The sequence below is a fragment of the Ranitomeya imitator genome, chromosome 3, assembly GCF_032444005.1.
Source record: "Ranitomeya imitator isolate aRanImi1 chromosome 3, aRanImi1.pri, whole genome shotgun sequence".
Lineage (NCBI taxonomy): Eukaryota > Metazoa > Chordata > Amphibia > Anura > Dendrobatidae > Ranitomeya > Ranitomeya imitator.
Genome location: NC_091284.1, coordinates 756,529,650 through 756,552,287, shown reverse-complemented (window position 1 = coordinate 756,552,287; position 22,638 = coordinate 756,529,650). Strand labels below are relative to the sequence as shown.

The following is a 22,638-nucleotide window of genomic DNA, read 5'->3' as shown; positions in this document are numbered from 1 at the left end:
ACCCAATAGTTCGGAGAGAACTAAAAAAAAAAGTAGAGATAGAGGCTGCTGAAGGAAACAAGTGAAAAACACAGGAAATAAGTCATATGATCCTCATATTCCTGGCAAACCTTTCCATATAAGCTGCCATATTTATGTAGAACAGGTAAGCTTTAACAATTGATGTATAACATTCGAAGGCAGAAATCTTCATATAGGACATGTTAAAAACACGTGTGTAAGATGTTCTCTTTGTTTTCAGCGCGGTTTTCCTGCCGTTCAAGGTGAATGTTGGAGACAGACATTTGGACAGTTGCTTCTTATTTGCTTTTCAGAGGATGTGATTAATTATTAACATTTTCAGTCGAGTTTTTGACATGACTGTTTCATAAGTAGAACAAACAGAGCCTCGCCCAGTCCTGGGAGCCCGGGGTATGGCACATCAGGAGCATTACAAGTTCACAAACACATCACTGGCAGTCAAACATGTTTTCCAGTTTTCAGTAGTATTATTAATGTGTAAGGTGCTTATCATTAGGGTCATAGTGAGTCTTTGTTATAACCGGCCCTGTGAGTGCAGCTGTCAGCTTGTGAGTGGGGCAAGAACAGCACAAAATGAAGTGAAACAGATGATCGGAATGTTCCCCGCTATTTGGAGAAATGAATGTGCTGATCTTATGGGACCCGCGGAATAAGACAGTCCAAATGTAGAGAGATCTCATCTGTAACGTCAAGATGTGATGAGAGAAGTGGAAGGAAGCAGCAAAAGCCAAAAGCTCATAGAATAAATATGGAGTACTTGGCACAATAGGAATTTAGAAAGTTTGTGACATAGACTATGCTCACACTTTGTGTTTTTGGGATATGTGCACACGTCAGGATTTCTTGCAGAAATTTTCCTGACAAAAACCGGACATTTCTGCCAGAAATCCGCGTGCGTTTATACCGCGATTTTACAGGGTTTTTCACGCGTTTTTGGTGTGTTTTTTATGCGTTTTTTCCCAAATGCATAGAATAGCGGGAAAAACGCAGAAAATCTGCAAAATTAATGAACATGCTGCTTTTTTTTTACCGCGATGCGTTTTTTTCGCGGAAAAAAACGCATCATGTGCACAAAACATGCAGAATGCATTCTAAATGATAGGATGCATATGTCTGCGTTTTTAATGAGTTTACCACGAAAAAACGCGAAAAAAAACGCGAAAAAACCTGAACGTGTGCACATAGCCTCAAGCAATTCTTTGTAGCTCCTCTTCTCTGAGCAGTGGATTGTCCCCATGACTCTTACAGTCCTTAGGGTGGGACACTTCTGTACCTAGGGGCAGAAATCCTCCAGATCTTTACATAGATGGTCATCGACCATTGCTTGTATTCTTTTCAAGCTTTTACCACCCACTGAGGGTCATATAGTAAATGAAAAACTGTGCAGGCAAAACGTGGCAATGAGCAATGGTTGCTGACCATCGGGGGCACGTTATGTCTGCACTAGCTTTATATATAGTAGTTCCAACATCTCTTTTTTACAATATTTAGTCTAAGGCGTCCTGTCGTTGGGTCCCTTAGTATATTTTACCTGTTCTGTATAAAGGTCACTATGGGCTTGCTGACAGGTATTATTTTAAGATATTTACATGGAAGATGAGTTTAATACTGTTATTAGTCATAAGTTTCCGTCTTGTTTACAAACATTGCAATTACACAAGTTTCCTTCCTTCACACCCGGCTGGCATCCTTCATACATCACCAGTTCCTGATCCTCCCTAACAAATGTATCTAATTTTCCCAGAGACCGCCAAGCACAAGAGCCCTGCATAATTCATTCTGGTCTCTCATACATTCTCTAGACCAATATTAATGTGACATTCCCATCCATAAACGTCTGATAGGTGGGAATGTTATGTCTGGGACTCTGATCTATAAAAAGGAATGTCACCAGATTTTACTATGTAATCTGAGAGCAGCATTATGTAGGGACAGAGACCCCGATTCCAGCGATGTGTCTGCTTGCTGCTGTTTCAATAGAATCCCTGTTTTCTCTGCTGTAGATGTACCAGTGTTCAGAATGCTGAGCTCTGTATAACTCCGTCCACACCTCTGATTGGCAGCTACCTGTGTACGTTATCAGCAAGCTGCCAATCAGTGGTGGAGGCGTGGTTATGCAGATTGGCCTGACTGGTCTGCACCAGACCTAGTCCTGTAGTGATAATCTTCTGCTGATAAAACACATGGTTATATTGAAACAGCAAAACATAGCCCAGTAAGTGAGACATCCTTGCAATCAGGCTCACTTGCCCTATATTATGCTGCTCTCAGATGAAAGAGAGAAAACCTTGTGACAGATTCCCTATAAGAAATTCAGGTCTCTAAAAGGGAATCGGTCACAAGGTTTTTCCCCCTTAATCTAAAGGCAGCATAATTTAGATAGAGATCCTGATTTGAGTAATGTGTCACTTACTGGGCTGCTTGCAGTTTTGATATCAAGTTTTTATCAGCAGTAAATTATTACTAGACGACTAGTAAACCATGTAGTCCTCCATATTCTTGAGATCTGTATTACCCTGCCCCATCACTGATTGACAGCCTATGCACAGTGTACATATAATGCTGCTAATCAGTGGTGTGAGCTGGGTTATACAGACAACTGCTAGATCTACAATTGATAAAACAGGGATATTATAAAAACTGCAGCAAGCAGCCCAGTAAGTGATGCATTGCTGGAATCAAGGTTTCTGCCCATAGATCACACTTGTCTCAGATGAGGGAGCAAAAAAAAAGCAGGTAACAATTTCCCTTTAATGATTATTTACCAGTAAATGTCGATGCAGTTTACATTATTCGAAAACTTGGATGACAACAGCCTCATACACTTGAAACCAGAAGTGTCCATACACTATATAAAAAGACACATCTGCATGTTTATCTCAATATCTGACATGAAATCAGAATAAACCTTTCCCATTTTAGTTCAATTAGGATTACCATAAATATTAATATTTGCCAAATGCTGGAATAATTAATCAAAGTCAAGAGTTTATATACGCTAAGATTACTATTAGTAATGAGCGAATATACTCGTTACTGGAGATTTCTCGAGCACGCTCGGGTGTCCTCCGAGTATTTTTTAGTGCTCGGAGTTTTAGTTTTTATTGTTGCAGCTGAAAGATTTACATCTCTTAGCCAGCATAAGTACATGTGGGGATTCCCTAGCAACCAGGCAACACCCACATGTACTTATGCTGGATAACAGATGTAAATCATTCAGCTGAGGTGAGGAAAACTAAATCTCCAAGCACAAAAAAATACTCAGAGGACCCTCGAGCGTGCTCAAGAAATCTCAAATAACGAGTATACTCGCTCATCATTAATTACTATGCCTTTAAACAATTCTGAAATGCCCATATGATGACGTTATGTGCTTGGAAGCTTCTGATAGGTTTTTTGGCTACATCTGAGTTAATTAGAGACACACCTGTGGATGTATTTTAATGCACACCTGAAACACACTGCTTCTTTGTTGAGCATCATGGGAAAATCTCAAGAAATCAGCCAAGATATCAGGAAGAGAATGGTTGACTTGCACAAATCTGGCTCATCCTTGGGTACAGTTTCAAGATACCTGAAGGTGCCTCACTTATCTGTACAAATGTACAAGATGAGAATGTCCAGCCATCATACCGCCCAGGAAGGAGACAGGTTCTGTGTCCCAGAGATGGACGTGCTTTGGACCGACATGTGCATATCAACCCAAGAACAAAAGGAAAAGACCTTGTGAAGATGATGGTGGAAATTGGTAACATTGTGTCAATAGCCACAGTGAAACAAGTGCTGAAAGGCCACTCTGCCTGGAAGAAGCCATTACTCCAAAAGAAACATAAAAAAGCCAGACTAATGTCTACAAATGCACACAGGAACAAAGACCTTAATTTTTGGAGACATGTCCTGTGGTCTGATGAAGCTAAAATTGAACTTTTTGGGCATAATGACTATAGTTACGCTTGGAGGAAAAAGGGAGAAGCTTGGAAGCCTAAGAACACCATCCCAACTGTGAAACACGGGGGTGGCAGCATCATGGTGTGGGGTTGTTTTACTGCAGGAGGGACTGGTAAACTTCACAACATAGATGGCATCATGAGAAAAGAAGATTATGTGGCAATACTGGACATCTCAAGACATCAGCCAGGAAGTTAAAGCTTGGGTGGAAATGGGTCTTCAAAATTTACAATGACCTGAAGAATACTGTCAAAATGGTAACAAAGTGGCTTAAGGATAACAAAGTCAATGTTTTGGAGCGGCCATCACAAGACCTGATTTCAATCCTATTGAAAATGTATGGGCAAAGCTGAAAAGGCCGGTGCAAGCAAGGCGACCTACAAACCTGGATCAGTTACACCAGTTTTGTCAGAAGGAATGGGCCCAAATTCCAACCAACTATTGTAAAAAGCTTGTGGAAGGATATCCCAAATGTTTGACCCAAGTCATTCAGTTTAAGGGCAATTGTACCAAATACTAATGAAATGTATTTAAATTTTGACTTTGCAGTAAATAATAAAAATGCCGTAAAACATCCTCTCTCATTATTCTGGCATCTGGCAAAAATTTATAATTATGGTAATCCTAATTGATCTAAAACGGGAAAGGTTTATTTTGATTTCATGTCAGATATTGAGAAAAACATGCAGGTGTCTTTTTATATAGTGTATGTAAATTTCTGGTTTTAACTGTATACAAGGACCACGTCTCCGCTCAGCCTGGCCATTACAACATACGGCTTTATCAGGGCTTTATATTAGTTTTTCAACAAGTCTCTTCTGCTTGTTGCCTGTCCTTAGCAGTGATTTCCTAGCAGCTATTTTACCATGAAGGCCTGCTGCACAAAGTTTCCTCTTAACAGTTGTTGTAGAGATGTGTCTGCTGCTAGAACTCTGTGTGGTATTGACCTGATCTCTAATCTAAGCTGCTGTTAACCTGCGATTTCTGAGGCTGGTGACTCGGATAAACTTATCCTCAGAAGCAGAGGTGACTCTTGGTCTTCCTTTCCTGGAGCGGCCCTCATGTGAGCCAGTTTCTTTGTAGTGCTTGATGGTTTTTGCAACTGCACTTGGGGACACTTTCAAAGTTTTCCCAATTTTTCGGACTGACTGACCTTCATTTCTTAAAGTAATGATAACCACTCGTTTTTCTTTACTTAGCTGCTTTTTTCTTGCCATAATACAAATTCTAACAGTCTATTCAGTAGGACTATCAGCTGTGTATCCACCAGACGTCTGCTCAACACAACTGATGGTCCCAACCCCATTTATAAGGCAAGAAATCCAACTTATTAAACCTGACAGGGCACACCTGTGAAGTGAAAACCATTCCCGGTGACTACCTCTTGAAGCTCATCAAGAGAATGCCAAGAGTGTGCAAAGCAGTCATCAAAGCAAAAGGTGGCTCCTTTGAAGAACCTAGAATATAAGACATATTTTCAGTTGTTTCACACATTTTTGTTAAGTATATAATTCCACATGTGTTAATTCATAGTTTTGATGCCTTCAGTGTGAATTTACAATTTTCATAGTCAGGAAAATACAGAAAAATCTTTAAATGAGAAGGTGTGTACAAACTTTTGCTCTGTACTGTATAAAAAACGTAGAGTAGGACTGCCCCATTATGAGAATGCCTTGGCGCGGAACCAGTCTGTCTCAACTTAATGACTCCGCTGTCAATCATCTATCCATTGCCTTGTAAATACTGGGACGTCATATCTTACTTGCAGCCATAGTGTATTCGGTGGGTTGATGTTTTTATAAACACTTTTAGCCGATGTGCAGTTTTCAGAACAAAATGTTTGGTTTTCCGATGGACAAGGCCGATCTTTATTAACACAGAATGTTCCATTTCTCTCACAAGGCCGCAGTTTTACATTTTTCTGGCAGGTCGGCAGTGTTTAGTATTGTTTATATCACTGGTATTGTATTATTTTAGGGACTCAAAGTATCAGAGCATAATCTGTAGCATTGTTTAGTCACTAATATATCTTATGGCAGTATTATGTTCTGGATAAGACAGTATTAAATTAAGGAGAGCACGGTATGTGGCCGTTTTGTTTTCTGGGGGCATTATTATATTAAGGAGAGCACAGGGTGTTTATTTTGGACTCACTCATGGGGCTTGGTGTATGGCAGTATTCAGGGACATAGTGCCTGGCACTATGACTAGAGTAAGCATTTCCTGCAAAATAGTCAAACAAGAAGTCGTGATAGCAGTCTGGGCCAAACTGAGAAAAGAAAGAACGAGAATTCCAAAAGTCAGGGAAGACATGACCTGTACAGTATTCCTACTTTTTTTTACAACATTCTGTAAACATCTGGGAAGTAAGAACAATTGATGGAGTTTTGGGAAGAGGAAAGTTGTCCCGTTCTTGACTAATGTAGGATTCTCGCTGCTCCACAATACAAGGTGTTTGCTGGATTTTTCATTTCACGATGCACCAAATGTTTTCTATTGGTCTGGACTGCAGGTTATCACCCGAACGCTTCTTCTATGAAGTCCTGCTGGTGTGATGGAAGCAGTATGTGGTTTAGCATTTTCCAAAATATGCACGGCCTACTTTGAAATAGTCGGTGCCTGGACGCAGCATATGTTGTTCTCTAACCTCTATATAATACACAGCAGTGATAGAGCCTTTCGAGATGTGTAAGCTGCTCATGCCACCGTCAATATTACACTCCCATACCATCAGAGGTGCAGGCTTCTGAACGGTGTGCAGATAACAAGCTAGATGGTCCTTCTCCTCTTGAGTCTGAAGGACATGGTGTCCAAGGTTTCCATAATGAATCGATTCATCTGACCACAGAACAGTTTTCCATTTTGTCTCAGTTCATTATAAATGATCTTTGATCTAGCGTTTCTAGATTGTGTAGATTTATGGCTTCTTCTTTATAATGTAGATGAATTGGACAGCAAACTGTGTTTACAGACATTGAGTTCTGGAAGTATTCCTGAGCCTATCCAGTGATTTGCATAAGCGATTCATGCCTGTTTTAATTCAGGGCCAATAGATCAAAAGCATCCAATATTGACCATCAGTTTTGTCCCTTGTGTGCACGGATTTCTCCAGAATAACTGAATCTTTTCATGTCAAGTACTGTAGATGATGGGATAGTCAAAGTTTTATGTTGATTTACGTTGACATTTTTCTGAGATTCTTCCATATTGTTTAGATGCAGTTGTTCACAGATTGGTGACCCTCTGACCACCTTTTCATCAGAGAGGCTCTACCTCTCTAACGTGCTCTTTTTATACATAGTAAAGAAAATTGACTCTACAGCTTTTTTTCATTAGTACTACTTAGTTTTCCAATCTTTTGTTAACCCGATTTCAACATTCTTGAGATTTGCTGCTGCCATCAATTTCCAAATGAGTTAATTTTTATCTTCTAATCTGTGTTCTGTGTCCAGTTACAGATAAAATATGTCTGTAAAAGATTTCTAAATCATTGCGTTCTTGTTTTCTTTACATCATACACTGTTAAACTTTTTTTTTGGAAAGGGGGTTGTACCTTAAGTCGCCTGTACTAATCTATATACATCGCTTACAGCTCAACAACCATAATTAACCATTTCCTTTAGCTCTCTTGTTTGTTTTGAGCTGATCTTTGTCTATAGGCAGGCTCAGCTGTATTACAGGAGCACATAGTGATCTGCCTGACCACAAAAGTGACCATTTCTTCAGGGCAAAGCTCCACATTCCTGGAGTGCCTCATGCATTTGGTTACTGCTTCCCGTGATGACATTTTTTTTCCAATAATAGAGCCTTGTGGCTGTGACATAGGTCAATAGCCACTGGCTCAATTCAATTAAGAGTGTAACTAAAATACAAGTTGTCCCAACATGAAAGGATATTTCACAAAACACATTTAACAGGGGAGGATACTTAAGCAGCAAAGACGATAATTCAAGTTGAACGAATCCCATATGGAGAACGAATGTGACATGGTTCTTCATATGGTGTTCTTCAAGCTTGAAAATGAATGTACCATGCATAAATATGAAAATTAACCCTGAATAATAGTAAGTAATATTTCATTATAAATCGCAAACACTGGCATAAATTGAGTGGGGATAAATTAAGATGGGATCAGCTAGCTTAAATTTAGCTACATCATTTCTCTGATCCTGCAAGAACTAGTTTACCCATAAACTTTCCTTAGGTTGCTATTTGTGTATATTAGAGGCATCCTGATCAACGCACATAATTAACAAGAGTGCGCCTCAGTGCCATGCACCCCATAGTTCCTACAGCGGCTTCCTCTAAGGAATGTCCAACCTAAAATTATAGACACTTGATACTTTGCTCTTGTGCAAATTAGCTAGTCCCTGCTCTACTGAGAATGTGTGGGTTGTCAATTCCGACAAATGCTTAGTAGATTATTGTTTCTGTGTGATGTGCAAGAAGAAGTGACGCGTCGGCAGGAGTGAACGCTGTCAGTGTGCATTAAAAGAGGATTAACTGTCTAGCAGAGACTAGCACCATGGGGGTGATGTCACTTGCGGGGATGGCACTGATCTCTGTACTGGGGTGTTCTTACAATGTGCACTGACAGTGCGCTGTCTTGCTGGCTCATTACTTCTGATAAGAGCCGGCTAGAGAGCGCACTGTCATTGTGCACATCGCACAGAGACAAGAATCTATTGAGCATATGTTGGATTGGCAATCAACACATGCACAGTAGAGCAGGGACTAGTCCAGCCCCTGAAACAAATGACAGTGATGATGCTTCCTTTGAGAATGGGGGGCAGAGTCTGCGGCAGTGATGCTTCGTTTGAGTATCTTAGCATACACGGTCATTCTCAAATGAAGCATCATCAAAAAGGAAGTAGGAAAATAAAAAGCAGCTAGGTAGAGTAGTTTTGGAAGGATAGGAAATTTTTCATTAAAGCATATTAGAAAATCAATTAGATTATGGCATTAAATAGATAGAACGTTAGAATGAAAATTAATTTGTGTTTCAAACCACCCCTTTAACATGTATCACTTAGTTTTTTGAACCAACAGTTAAATGGGTTGAAAGGTGACAAACATCATAAATATGCTGAGAGCAGATATTACTTCCTCTTTCTGGGGTTGCACAAAGTACAGAACACAGCTGGGACACATAGAAGAAAATGTCCATCAAGATAAGGAGATTTTTCATCTATGTACAGTACTGTGAAGAAGTATTAATCGAGTGTGGAAAAAAAAGCTGCAAAGTAAGAATGATTTAAAAAATGTTAGCGATAAAAGTTTTTTTGTATCAACAAAATGCAAAGTGATTGAACATAAGAGAAACCTAAATCAGCAGCATAAAAGTATAAATTCTTTTAGGGACACTTGCACACTGCCAGGTTTTGAAGGAACTTGGGAGAGGGGTTGTTCCAAACACCTTGGAGAACTAACCACAGATCTTCTGTGGATGTCGCTTGTGCAAATCCTTTGTCTCTTGATAATCTTGTTAATCCTAGACAACCTAAATGATGTTGCGATCAGGGCTCTTTGGGGACCATATCATCACTCTCAGGACTCCATGTTGTTCTTCTTTATGCTGAAAATAGTTTTTAATGACATTGTACGCTTGGGGTTGTTGTCCTACTGCATATTTAGTTCCTCATCATGGAAGACAGCACGGGCAACATTCAGCACAGTGGTCAGCCAAGGAAACAGTGCAGTAGATGAAAGACACATCATGCATACTTCCCTTTGAAATTGGAAGATGCCCAGCAGAGTAATCATCTACAAGTGGGACCCAGCTACACCTAAACTCATGTTCGAAGACGTCTGGTCAGAAGTGGTCTTTGTGTTAGAATTATGGCCGAAAAGCCCTACCTTTAACATGGAAACAAGGCAAAGTGATTCACCTATGCATAGGACCTGGGGTGCAGAAAAATGGCAGCAGGTGCTCTGGACTGATGAGTCAAAATGTGAAATATTTGGCTGCAGCAGAAGGCAGTTTGTTTGCCAAAGTACTGGAGAGCAACACAATGAATGTCTGCAAGTAACAGAGAAGCATGGTGGATTTTCCTTGTGAGTTTAGGGCTGCATTTCAGCAAAGTTGGGGGATTGAGATTCGTTTAAGATTAATGGTGTCCTCAATGCTGGCAGGCAGACAAGCAGATACCTTTCCATCATGCAGTACCATTAGGGAGGTGTCTGACTGGCTCCAAGTTTATTCTGTAGCAGGAAAACAACCCCAAACATACAGCCAATGTCATTAAAGGGAACCTGTCACCCCGAAAATCGCGGGTGAGGTAAGCCCACCGGCATCAGGGGCTTATCTACAGCATTCTGTAATGCTGTAGATAAGCCCCCGATGTTACCTGAAAGAGGAGAAAAAGACGTTAGATTATGCTCACCCAGGGTCGGTCCCGCTGCTGGTCCGGTCGGATGGGTGTCTCTGGTCCGCTGCGGCGCCTCCCATCTTCATTCCAAGAAGTCCTCTTCTGATCTTCAGCCACGGCTCCGGCGCAGGCGTACTTTGTCTGCCCTGTTGAGGGCAGAACAAAGTACTGCGCTGCGCAGGCGCTGGAAAGGTCAGAGAGGCCCGGCGCCTGCACACTGCAGTACTTTGTTCTGCCCTCAACAGGGCAGACAAAGTACGCCTGCGCCGGAGCCGTGGCTGAAGATCAGAAGAGGACGTCTTGGAATGAAGATGGGAGGCGCCGCAGCGGACCAGAGACGCCCATCCGACCGGACCAGCAGCGGGAAAGCCCCTGGGTGAGTATAATTTAACGTCTTTTTCTCCTCTTTCAGGTAACATCGGGGGCTTATCTACAGCATTACAGAATGCTGTAGATAAGCCCCTGATGCCGGTGGGCTTACCTCACCCGCGATTTTCGGGGTGACAGGTTCCCTTTAAGAACTGTCCTCGGGATAAAGAAGAACAAGGAGTCCATGAAGTGATGATTTGGCCCAACGGAGCCCTGATCTAATAACCATAGGTGTTACATGAAAAGACAGAAGAATCTGCCCAAGTGTCATCCACAGAAGATCTAATGTTGGTTCTTCAAGTTGTTTAGAAAAATCTCCCTGCCAACTTCCTTAAAAAACTGTACAAGTGTACATAAAAGAATATATGCTGCTTTGAAGGCAAAATATGGTCTCACCAAACATTGAGTTTATTAGATTTCTCTTTTGTTCATTTACTTAAAATTGTATTATTTGATAAAAAAATAAACTATTAACACTTCTATTTTTGAAAACATTCTTACTTTGCAGCTTTGTTTCCACATCTGTGTAAAACATTTGTATGGTACGCTATATTATGAGGGTAATAAATCTCTAAAAACAAGTAAATATATTCCGGATTCTTTACAGATTTATCTTGATGCAAAAAGATGTTGTTTAGTATTAAAACATGGCTATTTTCTCTTAAAAACAGCACACCTGTCCATGGGCTGTGTCTGGTTCTGTAGCTTAGCTCTATGGGTTGTCCCTGGTTCGGTAGCTTAGCTCTATTGCAGAGGATGGGGATGAGCTCCAATACCACACACAACATGGGTGCCGGTGTGGCACTATTTTTTGATAGAAAGAAGACATATTTTCCAATTCTGGATAGCCGTAGAAACTTAAATGCTCCTAAAGTTTGTAAAATTGTCTTGATTCTGCAAATGTTTTAAGGTTTGTAAATGAGTGGCATCTTGAGGAGTAAGATGTTTATGATTTGCCATGATCATTAAGGTTAAAAAAAAATCGGTTTGTTCCTCTGCAAAATGGGTTTGAACACACAGGCTTTGGAAACGTCACATGCACGGTACCTGCTTGTGTTTAGCTATGAATGCCAGGTAATGTATGCATGTGACTTTGAAAGAAGGGTTATTGTTGAGGCACGTCTTCAATGAGCTATGATGTACAGATCAAGCTTTCACAAGCACTAGTGTTTAGGGTGATTGGTCGTTGAATAAGAAAATACCAAGATGTAAGGAGAACTGGACACAGAAAAAAACTCGCTATCATTATCAATAGTGTCCTTAATTGGGTTCATTGTGATAACCGTATTGACATTATGGAAGCCTTGTGAATGCGGTGCGCCGGCTTGCCCATATCACCTGGGTCTTCCTGCCTCCTAGGGTTTATAGGTGTTTTCTAAGGCAAAAAATATATATATACCTAACTGTAAAAATAGGCTTTAGAACATACTTACATAGCTCTGCTACTGTAAATGTCAGGTTCCACTCATTTGCCTCTGTGCTCAACACAGGACAGAGTTCCTTGTGTTGGCACATAGAGCAGTGTGTGAAAAGAAGCTGGCTGACAGCTTATCTCAGAAGCTAAAGCCCCTTTCTGTGTCAATACATTGGCTGTGTCAGACTCGATCACTGAAATAATCATTCAGCTATACCCCTTCACACACTGCTCTGATCAGGTTCCAACCCAGAGAACACTAACTTGTGTCAAGCAGAGAGAAAACCTTTTGGCTAATATCAAGTGTAGTATCTTTTGAAAAGGTAGTTGTGGCCTGTGCTGCCTTAGTAGATTGATACATAATGCACTCTGGGTTTAGTGTGCTGTTTATTATGCTGTGTGGCTTATATAGTTATCCGATGGAAACCTTGGCCTCCACAAGATCGAAGCCATTAGGTCAGGTAAGTTTGCAAGCTCAAGGTGTGAAGTGCTCCAAGAGTGGGAACCCCAATTGAATTTCAGCACATTTGAACTAGCACTTCAAATTTTCGCATTTATTTATGGACACAGCCTCAATCCAGGCCTACTTTCAGGGATAGGGACATTTTTTAATTCCCATGGGGGAGTAGTCATTTTTACACTGAAAACACCTTATTTAATGGGTTTTAATTTATTTTTTTTTTACTGTGTGTCACGGTAATTTTTGCACGTGTGTCCTGCGTCAAGGACTTCTAGGGAAGCAATTCGCTTACGGGTTCCTTCCCAACGGAAGGGGGAAGGGAGAGTTTGTTAGCCATCAGGTTCCTCTCCCGCATGCACAACCCCAGGCTTCCCTCCTTCAGCACATGAGCCAGTCTAGATTGACTCCTAGTTTTGCTTGGTTGGTTTCAATTGGGTGGCAGCCTAGGTGGATGCCAGGAACACTGTATTGAAATATGTATAGGTTTACATGTGTAACCAGCAGTAGTTTAGCATCTGTCCTGAAGCTGCAGGTCTCACGAAAGTCACAACACATGTGTCTTGAGAAGGCAGTCTACTGTCTCCGATCTCGCCAGGGGGTCGTGCTGGGAACCAGGAAGAAAGGGAAACACTTCACACCTTCTAGCTCTTTTGAAGAGAGATGTCAATTACAGCCTGACACTATCTATCTGTGGGAAACGTTACACAAAGAATCTCAGAGAAAATAATATAATAATCAGAAACAAGCAATTATAATATCAACTTGAGAGGCTGTTCTAGAAATCTGACCTCCAGGGTGGCTCTATAGATTAGGCCTGTATACATAGAATCATGTTCAAAGATTGAGGGGCAGCCTAGCTGATGGGATCCAGTCCATATTCACCCCCCTTAGGAAGCAGAAGCAGAATACAAGTTAGCTATTTCTGTAAGTTTTCTCCTGTTTATTTTATACTGTTTTGCATATCTGTATGTCTTTTTATTAACATATTTTTTATACCTTTTTTCTTTACTGTAAGCACTGTACCTTTTTGTATTAAAGCATAAAACTTTAACAAGTTGAACCTTCTATGTTCTAAAGAATCCATAGCCTTAAACTGTTTGATCCTTATGAGTGGTAGACAGTAGTAGTAATATTTCCGGGACTCATTGCCCGTGTGTTTGGTGAGTGGTGGCAGCGTGTATGAGTGGGTGTGTGGCCTGGGTCGGTGTGTGATTTATGCTCCCATTACAGCATAGGACAGAGGTTGAACGCTGGATTGAGAGAGGGGAGATAGATTAACCCTTGCAGGCGCTACCCCAAGTCGCATGCTTAGAGGGGGTACATGACAAAATAGTGGCAGCACAGAGGTATCCATGACAAACACGATTTAGGCTTTCCCTGAGCTTCAGCAAAGGGAAGGCATTTCTACCAGTCCTTTTTGTTTGGTTTGTTAGGGGCCTTCCTTTCGGAGTGGGCTGCAACAGACCGCATCCATGTGCATAGTTTTTTTATGTGCCACTGTCACATTTTTCAGAGCACCTGGGTGAAGAGAGCACTGTAGTGACACTGACAGTGTCACTATGGAAAGCCTAGATGGCGCAAGCAGGGGGTCCACACAGTGCACACAGGACCAGAAAAAAGGGAAGCAGTAAGCACAGGACCTGAGCCTAGACAGTCATGTGACTGCAGAGGGGCGGAGCTACCGTGCGAGAGGACGGGGAGACAGCTGAGAGCGCAGAGCACAGGACAGAGAACAATATCGTCAGTGGGGAACCGAGGGTCAAAAGCCAGAGGAGTGTGAGCTACTAGGGACAAAACCCAAGAGTCAACCGAGATGAACCAAGGAGTCAGACAACCAGGAAGGACAGAACAGTAAAGAGCAGAAAACAGAGGCAGGAGTCAGGGGACAGAATCGGGTCATACACAGCAAAGCACACACACACTGAGGCACAGCGATTACACAGAGTAACCTGGGTCAGCGACCACAAGCCGAGTAAATGGAAGTATGACCGACACTTGACCCAGGAACAAGCAGCATTAAATAGCTGCCCCAGAGCCAGAGAGAGGCAATCCTAGATAACCCTGCCCTGACCAGGACGAAGGCTGGGCACCCCCGTCCAAAGTCATGACAACCGCGATCTTGGGCTTTCAAAAAATATAAATAAAACCTTAGATTTTTACTAACTTTTATTTCTAAGCACATTCCACATCCACTCATCCTTGTTCACGTTACCATCCATTGGTTTCATGGTGCAGTTTTCTATGCCATTCTTGCTGCTACAACAGAAAACTTGTCAGAACCCCAATAGACCTGTTTGGATCCACTGTACAGTAGATCTGTCACAGCCTTATGGCTTCCATTATATACAGAAGCTATGCCGCAGTGCGAACAGAGTCCAGGTCCTCAGTAAAGACAAAGCATTATTATTAACAGTTTTTGGTGACTTCCTTCTATGACCCCAAGCTGAAAGCAAAATCTCTTTGAGGGACCCTTATATTTAATAATTTTATACTTATTGAAAGGTTTCTGTGATACAGTATAGTCTACTGTACATATACCTGGATACCATTCACCCTGTTGAACTATGGGCTCATTAAGAGATCCGGTTTTCATGTACAAGTGCTTTCCATGGTTTTCAGGGATAGAACCCGTACCTGTGATAGTCTATGGGGCCATTCACATGTCCATAAAACGGACTGAGAAATGTGTGCAAAATTGCAAAGACACGTTCGATTTTTATCTGAGGATTGGATCAAATTAGTCAATGGTCATTGGACCGCACTAGGGTGACATCTGCAGTGCGATTTTCATGGACTGTCAGGAAAGAGTAGGTGGATAAACTTTTTTATTATTATTTCTTAACGTATGAGAAAAACTGATGACACTTGGACCACACTCTTATTAAACTCGGATCAAAGTGTGATCTGAATTATCTGATACATGGAAAATCGGACGGTGAATGAGCCCTAAGACGGAGAAATTTCTGCTTTGAGAATGTCCAAACAGAAAAAATCTCACTGACAGCTTAACAACAGTGCTATCCGAAACAAGTCAAGGACGCTCTCTATAATTAAAGGAAATGTCTGGTTAAACCACAACAAAAATAGTAACACACACACTCCATCATCACTACTGTGTGCTTCTATACTCAATACATTGCAGAAGAGTTGATATTGTATATTGTATGTGGCAACAACCCTATGGCCATATGGTTCCCATATATATATATATATATATATATATATACATACACACTTTATTTTTAACTATGGCAGGTGTGAACCATGAGAGGGTTATTCCCTCTGGGCTCGTACACACTGTACTTTCGGTCCAAGTGATGTCCGTAAAAAAAACAAAAACAAATGCACTCGGACCAATGTCATCCAGTGGGACAATACAGATGAGTGATTTTTTTTTTCACTGAATGAATCTGCATGTGAAAAAAATCACAGCATGCACCAGTTTGTACTGTAAATTGGATGAGACTCACAAATTCAAGTCTATGGGTGTGTTAAAAATAAAAAAAAAATCGGATGCCACAGTATAGCATCCGATTTTTACAGCTACATTCCAATTCTGTAACATAGGAAACTGTAACTTGCCCTGTAAATAATTGATAGCGGCTGCTGTAAAAAATGGATTGCACATTGAGGGACACACGGATGTTAAGTAAATTTTTGACTTTTCTATATGAAACCCTGAACGATTTTTATACACTCGTGTGAATTTACCATATTCTAAATATATTTCCTGAAAACAGCATGTATGGCAAACTAAAAAAACAAAACAATAAATAATACAAAATAAATACAAAATGATGTATAGAAAAGTAAATAATAAATGATAAAGAATGACAAAAATATATAAATATACATAAACACATAAAATACCAGATTTAAATATCCCAAATATATTATTTAGTTACTTAGGATTGGAAGCTTTAGAAATAGAAATTATAATAATAAAAACGTGTTACCGAATATCACTAATATTTCCTGTAGATCTTTCCTGCAGCTCCCGATAAAGGCATCCTAAACTTACTTTTCGATGATTACAGTAAAGGAGCGTAGATGAATGACACGCTGGAAACGTACGGAGTACAAGGAATAATAAGGAGGGGATGAAAAGCGTATTATAATAAACAAATATTTGCCAATGAAGCGAGAGGATGGCGCCATGGTACAACTCACCTTGCTGAATTTTCGCCAGGAGCTGCTGCCTTGCTAGGAGCCTGCTCATCCTATAGGGAGACCTCCTTTTTTTTTCAAAGCACACATAGTACTCTTGACTTTCAGGTGACACAGAGCTCAGACGCTTACAGCCGGGTGCTGGGGAATCCTGCCCCCACATCTTCGATCTCAAAAACAATTAGTATCCTATTCTTCCAGTCGTTTTCTTTTTTTTTTACCCAGATCTCCAATTCCTGGTATTGCAAATCTAACTTGATCATGCAAAGTAGCTAGAAAGGGAAAGTCGTCAAGTACATGAGGAGTGCCAGTAGCTACAACTCAGGATTCCAAGGAGGTCACGTGGCTCATGTTGACCAATGCGAGGCGGCTGGTGATGTAAGAGTACACAGGGCTGAAGTCCTGTCAGACATGTTTAATCTTCACAAATGCACCAATTCTAATGACATACCTCAGGGCTGACTAAGCAATGAGCATTTGTGTGGAGGCTACAAGTGTAATGCTTTTATGACTCTTCGTAGTCATGGAAGAATCCCCTCTGAATAGCGTTCCCCTTCCTGGAAGTATCAGATTTGTATTTCTATTCTTTATCAGCCAATGCTGGAATATTGAAGATCTGAACTTGTTACATTCCCCAAAGAGCAAGGACTGCTTCCAGGAAATGTGCACGTTACACATAAACATAGATATGTCCTCCAATTATAGACCGCCGAGATATATATTATTTATTCCGGTCACAGACATCCTGATCTCTCCTATGATATAACAAATAATCTGAGATATACACAGTGCTGAACTTTAAAAGCTTTAGGCATTTGTGGAAATAATGCTGCCAAGTAAGAATGCTTTCAATAATAGAAGTATTAGAGGGGATATCCGGGACTTTATGGGAAAACAAAAAATGTGCCTAAGCACTAACGGGCAGGTAACTAAGTTACCTGTCTGTTGTGCACGGTGCCATTCTTCCCTGGCACGGAGGGGTCACATACCGCTCCTGCCAGGGATTCAGCTGCCTCTGCTGACGTGACTGGGAGGGACTTCCGACGTCATTCTGACTGATAGCCGGCTTGCCCAGTTAACAGCAGGGATCCGGATGTCAATCAGAATGACGTTGAGAGTTCCGCCCCGTCAACAGAGCGGAGCAGAAAAGAAGCTCTGTAGAGGTGACATCAGCACAGGCTTCTGAATCCCCGGCAGAAGCGGTCTGTTACCTTTCTGTGTCGAGGAAGAATGGCGCCGTGCACAACAGGCAGGTAAATTGCAATTACCTGTCTGTTAGTGCTTTGATAAATTTTTAGTTTTTTTTTTTTCAAAGTCCTGGGTATCCCCTTTAAGATTGCCTACCGAACCACTTTGTAGGTTAATGACCATGTCTAAATTTTGAAATCTGACCAGTGTCACTGTGTGGTAATAACTCTGGAACGCTTCAACGGATGCCACTGATCCCAAGACTGTTATTTTGTGACATATTGTACTGTAAAATTTCTTCAGTATAACTTGTGTTCATTTGTGAAAAAATCGTAAATTTGTCAAATTTCAAAATTTGGAAAATTTCAAAATTTTCAAACTTTTACTTTGTATGCCTTTAAATGTTAGAGTCATTTCACACAATATAGTTAATAAATAACATTTCCCACATGTCTACTTTACATCAATTTTGGAAACATTTTTTTCTTTCGTTAGGACGTTATAAGGGTTAAATATTGGCCAGCAATTTCTCATTTTTCCAACAAAACGTACAAAACCATTTTTGTTAGGGACCACATCACATTTGAAGTGACTTTGAGGGGTCTATATGACAGAAAATACCACAAAGTGACACCACTGTAAAAATTGCACCCCTCAAGGTGCTCAAAATCACATTCAAGAAGTTTATTAACCCTTCGGGTGCTTCACAGGAACTGAAGCAATGTGGAAAGAAAATATGAACATTTAACTTTTTTTCACAAACATTTTACTTAGGATCCATTTTTTTATATTCACAAGAGTATCAGGAGACCATGAACAGCAATATTTGTTGTGCAATTTCTCCTGAGTACACTGATACCCTACGTATGGAGGAAGACCACTATTTGGGTGCACAGCATGGCTCAGATGGGAAGGAGCACCGTTTGATGCTTTGAACGTAAAATTGGCTGGAATTGAGAGCAGACACCATGTCGTGTTTGGAGAACCCCTGATGTGCCTAAACAGTGGAAACCCCCCACAAGTGACATCATTTTGGAAACTAGACCCCTTAAGGAACATATCTAGATGTTTGGTGAACAACTTGAACCCCCATGTGCTTCATAGAAGTTTAACACAGAGCTGTGGAAAAAAAACAAAATCAAAATTCTTCCAAAAAATGATCTTTTAGCACCGTTTTTTTATTTTCACAAGGGTAACAGGAGTAAATTGATCTAAAAAAATGTTGTGCAATTTTTCCTGAAACTGCATGTGTGGAGGAAAACCACTGTTTGAGCGCAGGGCAGGACTCAGAAGGGAAGGAGCAAGGTTTGACCTTTTCAACACAAAATTGGCTTTAATTGAGAGCGGACGCCATGTCACATTTGAAGGGCCCCTGATGTGCCTAAACAGCGGAAAACCCCCACAAGTGACATCACTTTTTAAACTAGACCCCTCAAAGAACTTATCTAGATGTGTGGTGAGCATCTTGAACCACCAAGTGCTTCTCAGAAGTTTATAACATAGAGCTAACTAGATAAAACAAAATTACATTTTTCCTGCAAAATGTTTCCTTTAGCTCTAAATTTTTTATTTTCTCACGGGTAACAGGAGACAATGGACACCAAAATTTGTTGTGCAATTTTTCCTGACTGTACCAATAACCCATGTGGGTGAAACTACTTTTGAGGCATAGTGCAAAGCTTAGAAGGGAAGAAGCACCATATTGGAAAGAAGGAATATAAACCAGCTCACCCGTGATGCATAAACCAACTTCGGGAGCACGGACCCGCTGTGTCCAGGCGTATAAAGTCCAAAAAAGAAGAGAATGTCCAGCTTCACCGAATTCGTAAAAAATAATTTTCTTTATTCACAAACTTTAAGCATAGAGGATACAGACTTCAGCACGAACCATATGGGTAAGAATCTCAACGCGTTTCTGGAGACTAAGCTCCCTTAATCATGACATCATGAATTCATTAATTCAGATTTTGCTGGAATGGTTTGAGGGTGCCATGTTACATTGGCAGAGCCTCTTAGGTGCCAACAGCAGAAACCCCCTCATATGTGATGCCAATTTACAAACTACACCTCTCAGTTAATTCATATAAGTGTTCAGTGATCATATTGACACCACATGTGCATCACAGAAATGTATACTATTGGGCAGTGAAGAAAGAATAATTACATTTGTTCCAGTGAAATGTTGTTTTAGCCCCAAATTTTTAATTTTTATAAGGGCTAATAGGAAAAAATAGACATCTCAGTTTGTTGTGCAATTTCTCCTGAGTGTGCCAAAACCCTACATGTAATCTGGAACTACTGTACTGTTGAGGCACAGTGCAAAACTTTGAAGGTAAGGAGCACCATATTACTGTGCAGATTTTACTATTATAGTTTGAGGGTGCTATGACCAACTAGGAGAGCCCCTGAGGTGCCAGAACAGCTGAACTCCTCATAAGTGACCACATTTTACAAAATACACCTCTTGATGAACTAATCCAGGGGTGTAGTGATCATATTAACACCACGGGTGGGTCACAGAATTTTATACCATTGAGCAGTGAAGAAAAATGTATTACATTTTTACAACCAAAATTTTGTTTTAGCCCCAGATTTTACATTTTCACAAGGGGGAATGAGCAACAACGACACCATAATTTGTCCTTTTTTCTGTTGAATGTAGAAATACCCCACATGTGGATGTACAGTACTGATTAGCCATACGGCGAGAATTGGGACAGATAAAGTGCTATTTGCCTCTTGGACCGCAGATTTTCCTAAAATAGTTTGCGGACTCCGTATACAGAGCACCTAAGTGCTAGAAAAGCTGAATCCACCCTCAAGCGACAACATTTTGGAAATTATACCCCTGCCAAACATGTGGACGCTAAAGGTGGTTTATGCACACTGGAGCTCAGAAGGGAGTTGGGGCATTTGGATTTGGAAGTGCAGAATTTGCAGAATTTTTTTGAGGTGTGAAGAGCCATTTTGCTTTTGCTTTTATTGGGAATATTTAACATAACGTTTGGGATCACATTTATCCAGTTCTCTACGCTGAGCACTTTCTCTGGGGTTTCCATCTAAATCTCTGAGTGATGTGATTCACAGGAGACCCCGAGGAATCTATTCACTATAATATGGCAGCAGAGTTACTCTGGACACCGTTTGGTCTCTGTTCAGCGGTGTACTTCTGTTCAGAGGTGCACAAAACTGTTGCAGATGGCACTTTTTTACAATCCTAAAAAGACAGACACTGCTAGATCATAGGCAAGACGGCGTCCACAGTGCCTCCATCTGCATCATTATAGGGGATCTTCCGCTGGAGGTTCCATCTGAATCACATATTTCAAAGATTTACTCGGAAACCCCAGTGTAAGCGCTCAATGCAGAGCACAGGATAAATGTGTGCTGAGCCTTATGGCGATCTTTGGGAGGCAGAATGAAAAAATCAACAGCAGGTGAAGAATTGTTTTTATTTATTTTTTACGCTGTTCCTCGTGTGGTATAAGTGATTAGGTGACTTTATCCTTCGGGTTGGTGCGATTACAGCAATACCAAATCTATACCATTTTTTGTTTGGCTTCTGTCACACACTAAAGATGCTTTTTATTGCAAAAACTCGTTTATGCATCCCCATGTTTTGAGAGCTATAATTTTCCATATTTCAGTTGACGGAGTAATTTGACAGCTTTTTTTTTTTCGCAGGACGAGTTGACGTTTTTATTGGTATAATTTTCGGTCACATTACTTTTTTGATTGTTTTCTATTCCGATTTTTGTGGAAGCAGAATGAACAAAAACCAGCAATTGCAATTCAGGAATTGTTTTGTTCTCCCCCCTCCCCCCAAGTTCCGCGTGTGGTAAAATTGATTAGGCGACTTTATTCTTTGGGTCAGTACGATTACAGCGATACCACATTTATATTTTTTTATGTTTTGGCGCTTTTGCACAATAAAAGCTTTTATAGAAAAAAATGATTATTTTTGCATCGCTTTATTCTAAGAGCTATAACTTTTTTATTTTTCCGCTGATGGAGCTGTTTGGCGGCTTGATTTCAGTTTTCATTGGTACCATTTTTATTTACATTCGTCTTTTAGATCTCATTTTATTTCATTTTTTCCAAGTAGTATGATGATAAAGGATAGTTTGCTACTTTTTTTTACGGCGTTCACTGAAGGGGTTAACTATGTTATAGCCAAACTGACCGATCACAGCGATCTGGGTGCGGGGACCAACGACATGGCTCCCTGCACCTCTTCCTGTGACTCTCAGCTGTCTGATACAATTAATGAGATATTTGATGGTAAGACAACCATTTTAAGACCGGCCAATCCTCATTTAGGTCTTGTTTTAAAAGACAATTGGTCCCAAAACAATAAGCAAAGTAATGTCCCCTTGCTCACCATTAGTTTACTTCTTTACGTGTTATTTAATATTGTTGCATGTATAAAATTATACCGCCATGCAATGCCTAAATAATACCTACATACAGCATTCAAATAATACAAGTATCACATATACCGGTATTTATTCCTTATAGAACTTTCATAAATTAACCATACATTATTTTCCCACGCTCTTCAAATTCCCCAAATTCTCCCATGTAGTGTCCTTGTAGGACCGTTATATAAATCTGACAAGCATCTGGGATTTAACAGTCTTCTTACATATTGTTTCCCGAAATCCTGGCTCTAGGTATCTGGAGAGTATAATGACATGGCATCT

At 40.6% G+C, this 22,638-nt stretch overlaps 1 protein-coding gene across 3 annotated transcripts in view; it reads right to left on the bottom strand.

The window, feature by feature from the left end:
• Positions 1–22,638, bottom strand: part of STARD13 (StAR related lipid transfer domain containing 13) — a 612,129-nt gene that overhangs the window by 161,447 nt on the left and 428,044 nt on the right. Inside the window, exon 1 of one of the 3 annotated variants that reach the window (XM_069758985.1) lies at positions 16,751–17,052. The exons of the other annotated variants lie outside the window; for them this stretch is intronic. Coding sequence (XP_069615086.1) covers positions 16,751–16,910 — 160 coding nt within the window. The 5' untranslated portion in view covers positions 16,911–17,052. Of the gene's footprint in view, positions 1–16,750; positions 17,053–22,638 lie in introns of those variants that run through there. 3 annotated transcript variants of the gene reach the window in all.